Source organism: Cibotium barometz, chromosome 44 (genome assembly GCF_041138505.1).
Source record: "Cibotium barometz isolate CiBa-2024 chromosome 44, ASM4113850v1, whole genome shotgun sequence".
Classification (NCBI taxonomy): Eukaryota; Viridiplantae; Streptophyta; class Polypodiopsida; order Cyatheales; family Cibotiaceae; genus Cibotium; species Cibotium barometz.
The window spans coordinates 39,282,120-39,293,254 of NC_141089.1; the positions used below are offsets into that span (position 1 = coordinate 39,282,120).

General features: G+C 44.0%; 1 protein-coding gene across 1 annotated transcript in view; it reads right to left on the reverse strand.

Annotated features, from left to right (window-relative positions):
• LOC147613272 (blue-light photoreceptor PHR2-like) overlaps window positions 1-9,639 on the reverse strand; it is a 48,568-nt gene extending 38,929 nt beyond the window's left edge. Inside the window, exon 1 of the mRNA XM_086782558.1 lies at window positions 8,379-9,639. Coding sequence (XP_086638684.1) covers window positions 8,379-9,491 — 1,113 coding nt within the window. The 5' untranslated portion in view covers window positions 9,492-9,639. The remainder of the gene's footprint in view (window positions 1-8,378) is intronic.
• Window positions 9,640-11,135: the final 1,496 nt, after the last annotated feature.

Genomic DNA, 11,135 nt, shown 5'->3' on the forward strand with positions numbered 1-11,135 from the left:
ACCCAATCACCTTCTTTGACTTCCATGTCCCTTCTATGCTTGTCAGCAGCCATTTTATGCTTATCCTGAGATCTTGCAATGGCTGTCCACACCTGACCAAAGGCAACATCCAAGTCACGAACATATTCATCAGCTGCAAAAATCTCATCCTTGGTACGAAGGATGGGTGGCAATACCACTCTGCCCTAAATAATCTCAAACGGAGCCTTTCCTGTGGAAGTATGGATCGTATTGTTGTAGGCAAACTCAACAAGTGGAAGATACTTCTCCCATGCACTCTTTTGATCTGCCACGTAACACTTCAACAAATCCAACACGGCTGAATTTGCAGCTTCACTTTGGCCATCCGTTTGGGGATGATAAGCTGATGAAAACTCAAGCTTAGTACCCATATTATCAAATAAAGCCCTCCAAAATAGGCTTGTAGTCCTGGGATCTCTATCCCCAACAATGGATTTAGGCATACCATGATGCTTGAAAATATTAGCAAGAAAAAGCTTTACCATATGATCAGCTTTAATGGTTTTCTTGACGGGCAAGAAATGAGCTTGCTTGCTAAACCTGTCCACAATAGTCCAAATAGCATCATTCCCATGCTGGGATCTAGGCAAATCCATAATAAAATCCATCGTGATACTTTCCCAAGGTTGCGAGGGAATAGGCAATGGCTGAAGCAAACCTGGAGGCTTTTGCCTGTCAAATTTCACCTTTTGGCAAGTAATACATGCACGCACATAAGCCTCAATGTCTTTACGCATGCTTGGCCAAAAGAAATACCTCTGAATCATGCGAGTAGTAGGCATAATACCCCTCTATGACCAGCATATGGTGGAGCGTGACATTCGTCCATAACCTTTGGACGCAAATCCTTCACCACACATAGGCAATTATCTTTCATGAGATAACCCTCGTTGATAACATAAGAGGCATGTGAATGACCAGCCATCAAATCAGTCCATATATGGCAAAAATCAGCATCCAAATGATACAAATTTCTCATAGCAGATAGGTCTCCATGAGAGGCCACTGAGACTGCAGCAATATAAGGCCTCCTAGATAGTGCATCGGCCACTACATTTTTCTTTCCTGGAGTATGCACAATCTGAAAATGAAACATGGAAAGAAAGTTTGTCATTCTCATCTGCTTCTCTGAAAGCTTGGTTTGAGATAGAAAGTATCTCAAGCTTTGATGATCTGTCTTGACTACAAATTCAGCCCCAAGAAGGTAATGTTTCCAAATCTTTAAGGCGTGAATTACAGCCAAGAGCTCTTTCTCATAGATATCCATATGAAGCTCAGCATCATGCAAACGACGGCTCTCGTATGCAACTGCATACCCTTCTTGATTTAGGACAGCTCCTATGCAATCACCACAAGCATCACATTCAACCACGAATGACTTATGCAAGTCAGGAACAATCAATACTGGACCACATATGATGGCATGCTTGAGTTGCAAGAAAGCATCCTGTTCCTTTTCCATTTAAAAGCAGTTTTCTTCTTCGTGAGGTCATGTAGAGGAGTGGCAATCATAGCAAAATGCCTTATGAAACGCCTGTAGTACGAACATAATCCCAGAAAACTACGTACTTGATGTACGTTTTGCAATTCGGGCCAATTCCGAATAGTCTCGATCTTTGCAGGGTCCATTGTAACTCCATCTTTGGATACAATATGACCCAAATAATGAATCTCTGAAAGGAAAAACTCACTTTTCTTGGCATTGACGAAAAGTTTATGCTTCCGCAACTCTTCGAACACTGTGACCAAATGAGTTCTGTGTTCCTACTCATTCTTGGAGAAAACCAAGATATCATCAAAGAAGACTCCTGTAAACTTGCGATGGGATCGGAATATCCTATCCATCATACGATTAGCAGGAGCATTGGTGAGACCAAAAGGCATTACCAAGAATTCATATAATCCGAAGGCTGTCCTGAATGCAGTCTTATGGACATCTTGTGGCACCACGCGTATCTGGTGATAACCACTCTTCAAATCAAGTCTGCTAAAGCAAGCCGAACCATCAAGCTTATCCAAGATGTCATCAATACGTGGAATAGGGAATCTGTTCTTGATGGTAAGCTTGTTCAAAGCTCTATAGTCGACACACATACGGAATGATCCGTCCTTCTTTTGAACAAGAAAGACAGGAGAGCAGTAAGGTGAGGAACTAGGCTGAACCAAACCTTTCTCTAAAAGCTCGTTTACCTGCTTTATGATTTCTTCTTGTTGTGCAGCACTCACTCGGTATGCGGGTTTGTTAGGAGGAGAACTACCTGGCACAAGATCTATACGGTGATCTTCGGGCCTTTGGGGAGGTAATTCACCTGGCAACGAGTCAGCAAAACAGTCTTTGAATGCATTAAGAAAATTCAGCCTATCATTAGACATAGCATCCACATTTTGATGATTTGGCACAAGACTATCACGCACAAAAACCAAGTACGCTGAAAGACTCTTTTTCATTGCTTTATTAATTTAGATGTGTGATACAACTGGGATGGAATCCCCTTCTTTGCCAGCATCAATAAAATGCATGCGGCCTTTATGCATAAAAGAAATCATATTGGACTTGTAGTCTTTGCGGGGCTCAAGCCTATGGTGCCACGGCTTGCCCAACAATACATCACATCCATTCAGAGGAGCAACTAGGAAATGCTCATTATCCAGGTAGCCCTGTATATGGATACGCAACTTCCCAATCAAAGGGGTAACCTGCACCTCTTTACCAATAAATGCAGCTTTGGCTTCAATCTGAGGTCCCATGTTTTCAACCTCAATACCCAATGCAGCTGCCATTTGCATAGAGATGAAATTGTCAGTTGCACAGTCATCAAACATGAAGAGTGCGGGCTGATCCTTGATTTGCCCCCAAGCCTTGCAAACCATACGCTCTTTTGCATCATGACCTGTATTACCTTGCATATCAAGAACTGCATGAACATTTGCTTTGGTGTGCTTATCCTCGTGCTTTGGTTTGCGATCTAGGCATTGTCGGAACATGTGGTCTTTGCTACCACAAGAAAAGCATTTTCCATCCTTAGCATATTGCTCTCTTTGCTCCGGGGTTAAGCCGAATTTGTTCTTCCTTGGGCCCTGTTCTTTAGATGTGTTATTTTCAGCTTTACCACCCCTGTATGGCTCCCGAAAGTTCTTTTTAGGTGGCTGTCCATCCTTTTGCTGATTTGGGACAGCCTTGTCCTTCCCCTTGGAACCTCATTGATCCTGCTTAATCTTGAGCACCAATTGCTCCGTAGCAAGAGCAGAAGCTGTGAGTTGTTGCAACGTATGTTTCGGGTGCAATTCAATACCCGATCTATATGCTGGTTGCAATCCAGAACGAAACTTCCTCTTTCTTTCATCCTCAGTGATTAGCATGAAGGGAGTCACTTCCAGCAACACTTTCCAGAATTTGTTAACATACTGTTGCACATTCTCATTATCTTTTTGCTCCAACCTGTCCCACTTTTGAGTGAGTGTTTGCTCTGCATTGGGTGGCAAGAACTGAGCATAAAATCTATCTTTGAATTCCTTCCAAGTGGAGATGGGATCCTTGGTGATCTTTTCAGTGATCCACCAATGAGCAGCAGTCCCTTTCAAAAACATGCTAGCATGGCGCACCTTTGACTTTTCTGTAAAGTCCTCATCGCTAAAAGCAATGTCGAACTGTGCCACAAACGCTAACACCTTAGAAGCATCATGTTCACCATGAAAGACATCAAATTTGACAGATTTATCACCTGCTTTGAATTCCTTGAGCTTCCTGGCATGAGGCTCATGGTCTACTCTTTTTCTTTTCCCCTTATCCAACGGGGTAGCCCTATCTGCATGGGCTCCATGGGCCGTCATAGAAGCTTCATGGGACACGGTGGCATGTGCTCCACGAACTCGAAACTCAGATGCATGTGACTTACCTGCATATGGTATGGTCTCTCCATGAGACAACTTAGAAGGCAAAATTTTTCTGGAAGTGGACCTGTCACCATGAGATACATGTCTGGCATGCATATATCTGTCAAGCTTAGTGCCTTGGGGAGAGGATGCATGTCGAGAGGTGACAGTCACCTCTTCCTTTTGCATAAAAGATTTCAGCCTTTGAGATGCGGGATCTCCATGCTTCAAACGAGGTGGATTTCTGAATTTCAGCTCTCCGTCATCCCCCTCTTTGATATCACCATTGCGAAGGAGATAGGCAAGTGCCAACTCCCTTGGTTTCTTGCCCACTTCACGAGCCATTGATTCAAAAGTTACATCAACCATAGCATCAGCCTTCCTGGCTTCAATAGCACTTTGCAGATGGGGATCTTCATGTAAAAACTTTAACTCTTGCTCTTGAGCCTGCAAAAGTTTTCTCATATGTTCCATTTCAACCCTCATAGCATCAGGCTCTTGTTCAAGCATAACTGTCTTTCCTGGAGACAGTTGACCCTTGGATTCACTATCCATAACCCTTTCAAGGGGCTTGTATCTACCTCGCAGGGCATCAGACCCACGAGAAGCACTAGATGGACCCCTCGAATTTGGCACTTCCAAAGGGTTGCCTTGGCTGTCCATTGTGTTTTAAGTTTGCTAAAAGCGGGATGTCCAGTACACACGTTCGTTTCCCCACTAGGAAGAGGGAAACAACCGTGCTCTGATACCAATGAAACCGATCCCGTCAAGTGGGAAAGACTCCGTTGGACACCCACACGCTTAATAGCACAACTTTAAAACCACAAATTTGAAATGGACAACTTAAAACAACTTGAAATTAAAATGAAATGAAATGGAAAGATGGACACCAGCACTAGGGCCGGAACGGGCCGACCCCCCCCTCAATATATGATATATTTATTGGGAGTATTTAATAAATACAATGCTCCATGGGTTCCAAGAACCAGATAATGTCCATGTACATATGAAAACAGTACCAAACAAATAGGCTCGAATTTTGATGTAGAAGCTCGAAGCAGAACGACCACTAGTGTGGTCCAATCTCTACGGTCCTGTGCTTTCACTGGACTCCGCGGAGAGCGCCTCACTGGTGTTCCGAGACCACGCACAGACAGGCGCTCTCGTACTAACGCCTGGCTCTCCCGATCTCACCACCTTTGGACCGAGGTTCGCCAATATAACTTGGACAACCCGGCACCGAACGGGTGTTGGCCGAGTGGAATGAATCCTTTATCAGATTTAAACATGAAATACTTTATTCAAATCTGAAAGTCACTTACTTGTAGATGGTTGATAGAGAACCAATACTTATGGTGTTTGTGTAGACTTTGAAGCCACCATTGTTGAAGAAACAGTTGCCTCGTGTAGAATCATCAAGACAAGTACCACCATAAGAAACCACAGCCGCCTGCTCTGAGAGGAGAAGTACAGCTTACTGGTGGTGGACAATGTCCTGGATGCAAGACGCCACTTGTTGGTGATGCACACGCAGCCTGACGAAGTTAGACACACAGCCGCCTGGGGGAGCAATTCAGAGGTAGCCTGGGTGTGCAGTTTAGTAACGCCTGGCTACAATGCACAGCCGCCTGGCTATAGTCTGAAAAGGAGATGGCCTGGATGAGCAGTAGAGTTGAGGCGTAGCCTTCAGGTGATGGCAGCCGTCTCTGTGTAGGCAAAGCAGCCTGCTGGAAAACAGGCGCAGCCACCTGTATGGAGGAAATGCCGCCGCTGTGCAGGGAAGGGAGAAGCAGTCGCCAGCAGTGAGGTGTAGTCGCCTGTATGGGAGGTGAGCAGCAGCCTGTAGTGCAGTTGCAACCAGCCACCTGGAAGAGTAGCCGCCTGCAGTTAGGGAACTCCTGCTGCACGTACAGTCACCTGTACGGAGGATAGTGCAGCATGTGAGCAGTCCGTACAGAAGTGCAGAGAGTGGTTTGCCCGAGTACAAGCGCAGCCTGAGGAGCAAAGGGTTGAAGCGCTGGTTGTCTCACGTAACAGGGTGGACACGATGATTCTCTACGCTTGATGGAGGCCCCCTTATTTTTAATAAGATTAAAGTGGAGTTTACTCCACGCTTGCATGTGGGTGGGGGAGTTTGGGTAGGTGCCCATGCCCACCCCCACACTCACTTAAAGTGGGGCTCCCCACCTTGGCCCCTAAGTGGGTGCCCAAAGGGGGTGCCCACTTTTAAATAAATGTGAACACCTAACCTTATAAAATAAGAGGTTAGAGATAAAATAATAAAAACAACATGTGCAACATACTTACCACCTGTTCACATGCACCAAAACTCGTCAGAATACAGAGCAGACTTCACGACTCACAGGCAGGCGTCCCCGCTCAGTCAGTAACACGTCAAGCAGGCAAACACACAAATACATGTCATACGAAAACAATTTCAAACATGCAAAATATGTGTGCATGTGCAAATAATAACATGGACATATCTCCCGTTCATGGAACAAGTACAAAATATCTGTCGGCACAAAACTGGCACGACATAAAAACATAAAAACCTGGTCTTCCTATGGAGTGACAGTCCCATAGGTAAGACACAGTTCCAGGCACGAGTCTCCTTATGGTGTGACAGTCCCATAGGCAAAACACGGCACGAATACTGGCTCTTCCATGGCATGACAATCCCATGGGTCGAACACAGTCCAGGTCATACACGGGTGGCACTGGTCTGGCTCCCGTCCATACGACACCATCCTGCTAACACACGGGTGGCACCAGTCTGGCTCCCGTCCATGTCAGCAAAATACTGGCCTCTTCACACGAGACACCGGCCTGGCCTCAAGTGAACGAGACGCAAAAACTGGAGATGGACCAAATGGTCGGCCAATTGGTGACAGCGCACACACACACATAAGAGCATACATTCATACAAAGGTCCTTTAATCACACTTTTTTGGCTCCACACAAGCTTCAGTAAATCCTTAGAGAAACCATAAGTGTTGTCTTTCAAATCATATCACTACCACCGAGGAACTCTAAAGGCTGAGAGAAGATATACTGCTGCTACTTGTACTCAAGATTTACTCAGATTGTTGCACCAACTCTAGCCCTAGCAGGATCAGGCTACCTCACATGTTGAGATAAAGTCTTAGATGTTGCTGATCCAGCATGTCCCAGATGCACAGCAGCTTCAGACACAGTACATCATTGATTATGGAGCATAGAGCAGCACAGAGGATCTGGGTTTCTGTAGCCCAGCTCATGGGCAGATTGAGAAGAGGACCAGTTTATGTTACATGGAACACTATTGCTTGGCTTGCTCAGTCTGGCCTACAGATTTTCTTCGCGGAAAGGGATTCTGATCCTGTCATCTTGGTATGTAGAGGTGTGGATCAGAGGTGTGCACTTCAGGATATTCCTGAGGGGTGGTATACACCAACCCTGCAGAGCATTGATACCAATTGGGAGTTCATTGCCAATATTACAGCCTGGCAAATTTGGAGAGCCAGATGCATAGGGGCTTTAGAGGGTGGTATTCAGATATATGATGTTCAGTGCATCTACACCAGTTCTTCTCTTCGACTCCCACAGGACTCTCTTGGCATCATAATTCCCCAGATTGGATGAGACTACCATACACTCTTATTTTTCATTTTCCGGCTTGTACCATGGTTTTGTATTGTTTCATTCATGCTTAATTGAAGTTCCTTTCTTGCGCCCAAAAAAAAAAGATAAAGTTTTAAAAGCTATTAACCCCCCCAAGCTTTGATATGAGTCGCCAAAAGCTTAAGGAGTAATTCTTGTAAACTACTTGTCAATATCACAACACCAAAGTGATATCATTAGGCTCTTGTAGATAAAAGTAGGAGAAGGAGAATAGAAAACATCGGCCATCATGGAGGCTTGCATGACAAAGAGATGGCATGCTGCAAACTAGAGACGATAGAAAGAACAAACTCAATACCCAATACGTTAACTAAAAACTGCTAAACTATAAAAAACATTATAAATTTTCTTGAACCAGTAATTGAATGACAGAAAAAGAACCTAAACACTATTTATTGACTATTTACTGCCATTCTTGCATTCTCTGGACCTACTTGACTCTTGTAATTCATGAGATGGTTCTACATGTCAAAGAGATTTGTCTTTCAGACATCAATGTACATGTAACAGGTCATGGGTGTGTACGTATGTATGCATGTATGTGTGTGCATGCATGCATGCATACAAATGTCCATGTGCGTGTATGGTTGCATGTGTACATACGCACGTATGTATGTGTATGAATGTATGTGTGCATGATTGTCAATGTATGTGTGCGTATGTGTGTATGTGCATACATATATATGCAATACTCATCAATCCATCTACGAACACCAAGAAGGTATGCATTGGATGAAAATGCGCATCTTGTTTGCACCTACAGACAATTGTGCATGTGTGCACCCCTGTACACGTGCCAAAGCAGACACTCAAGACAATACCTTTCTTGGAAATGAGACTGGCTTGACAGCAAGTTCTTCCAGCACTGGCAAATCCCCAGGTTTAACTCCTCCTCTGATAGGAAGGCCCTTGAACTGCTTGGGAGTCTCAAAAATTTCACGCACACTCACATTCTGCACCTTCTCATGAAATGCGCTATACGTGGCAGGCATATCCTCAAGCTTGAAAGGAAGATCATCCACATGAAACAATGTATTGCCCCAGAGGTATTTCACATCTACACCTTCCTCCTGCAGAACTGCGGAGACCTTCTTCTCCACAAGCATTTCATCATACGACACCTCCTGGTGAGCATACAGGGCATCTGCTCCAATGGCTTTGGCTAGGGTCGAGAGGATTTCCTCTGGCTTGCCCACTCGTACAACAAGATCTGAGCCGAGCTCCTTGAGCTTTTCTCTCAGATCCGAAACGCACTGCAGAAGAAACCTGGCCCTATGCCCACCTGTCTTGTTGAAGGATTTTCCACACTCCCGGGGGTCGAACACATACACAGGCAGCACAGAGAGGGACTCTTTTGATGCAGTAAAAATAGCTTCGTTGTCGTGGCAACGTAGGTCGCTGCGAAACCAGACTATGGAGGCTCTGCGCATCGCCCCACCGTCGCTAGGGTTTCCGAAGCTGTTGCTCCTTTCAGGTAGGCGATGGTAGTCCGGAAACGCAGCGGAAAACTTCTTCTTCGTCCCCACAGCAGGAGAGCTTGCTCCTGCCATTGCCATATCCATGATAGTCGATGCAGAATTGGCCGGCATCCCAGGCATGGGGCTCATGCATTTCTTTTGCGAAGTAAGCTTCGCTGCAGACAAGTCTATGGATTTGGAGATGCTAGGGCTGAAAAGTAGAGGAGGGGAGAGGATGGAGCCGAATGCGAGGGAAAGGGAAGCCAGTGCAGAAGGGCGCTGCTGGAGAGCTAGTGTTTCCTGGCTATGACGATGGAGATTTATTAGGGTCCGGTTTTGCTGCTGCTGTTGTTCTGCTGAAGATGAAAAAGAAGAAAGGCAAGATTCCTGCAGGGAGCTGGCCGCTGCAGAAGCGGAGGAAGCCAAATTTATATTGTGATCCATCAGAAGCTCGAGGTCTCCGAAGGGGCTAGCCATGGCTATGGACTCGAGCTCTCGCCCCTACAAGGAAATGCAAGCTCTTGTGGTGAACTTTCAACCAATTAGACCTAAAACTTCAAAACCTTGAAGAGTTTGAGAAGGATCTTTCAAACTTTGAACAGGGTTCACAATTAAAGCCTTCCTTTTCCTGTTATCACATCATCATCATCATCATCCATGATGCATATGATGAGTTTAAAAGCATGATGAGATTCCACATAGATGATGAATACATCTTACCCTAGACAAGGTGCCGGGCATAGTTGCTTTTTGATGTGACATCACACCCATTTTTGTAGGGCAAGGGTGCCCATCAAAAGTCAAGCCTGGCACCGAGTGGCAAACTTTGATGTCCTCACAGTAGCCAATAATTATTGGTAAACCAATAAAAATTTTGAGGAACGAGTTATAAGCACTTTGATATTGTCACACCATTCTTGCCAATGATCAGAACTCCATGCAACTCACCTAGTCACAATCATTTATGTTTGTAGTAGTCAATGTCCCCTAAGATCTATGGAACTTGAGGAGTTGGATTGCATCCTTGCACCATTGTATAGGCAATGGATAGGAGGCCATAGCAAGAACCACCCATGACATTGATTGCACGAATGCAAATATCTCCATCTTAAACATGGGAGCCCGGTGTGAGCAATGCTTCACTAACAACCTCATAGTTATGAGGTGTTAAGTTGTGAATTCTAGGGCACCTTTTTGTCATTTCATTTATTTTATGTACATATATAGTGTCATATCTAGGGAAAGGCCTAGAGGACTACCTTTTTATAGGGAAAGGCCTAGAGGACTACCTTTATGTAAAATGCATATCTAGGGAAAGGCCTAGAGGACTACCTTTCTATCATTTCATCTATCTCTTCTCTAATAGATTTGAACGCTTTTGGAGCATTTAAAGCACTCTCTTCAATGATAACTTTTTTGAATTTGAAAATGAACCTTTTAGGGAGAGGAGGGTAGGTTTATGATTGCCTAGGTTTGGGAGAAGATTTGGCGGTGGGGGACCTAGGTATACATGTCCCTCCCTTTCTTTTCTTTTCTTTTGCTTTTTGAGTTTTTCTTTGCACGCTTGCTTTTAACTTCTTCTTATAATTTGCAGGTTACTTTTGGCTATTTTCCTTTGCTTAACTCACCTTCTACTATTCCTTTTGCTTTTAACTTCTTCTTCTTCTTTATTCAGTGTGATGTAGAGAGAGAATCTCTTTTTTAACAACTTTTTCTTTTTTGAAGGTTTTATAGTTTTACAGGTTGCACGTTTTTCTCAACTATTAAAGGTGAGAGCTCAATCAACTACTTTTTTTAATGGTTTAATATATATGGCATACTTTTTCAAAACTTTTCTATTTTATATGTTATGAAACTGTGTACGAGAGAGAGAGAGAGAGAGAGAGAGAGAGTTTTAATAGTTGTGATGTACAAAGAGAAAACTCATGCTCTTTTTTAAAAAAATTAAATGTTTAGGCTTAAAAGGGAGAGAGAGAATATAGTTTAGGCTATATATATATGTACATAATTTTAGTCTGTATTTATTAGGCTGCACACATTAAGCTATATGTATTTTAATAAATGTGTGTATATATATATATATAGCTTTCAGCTTTAGGCTATAATATGTGTGTGTGTGTG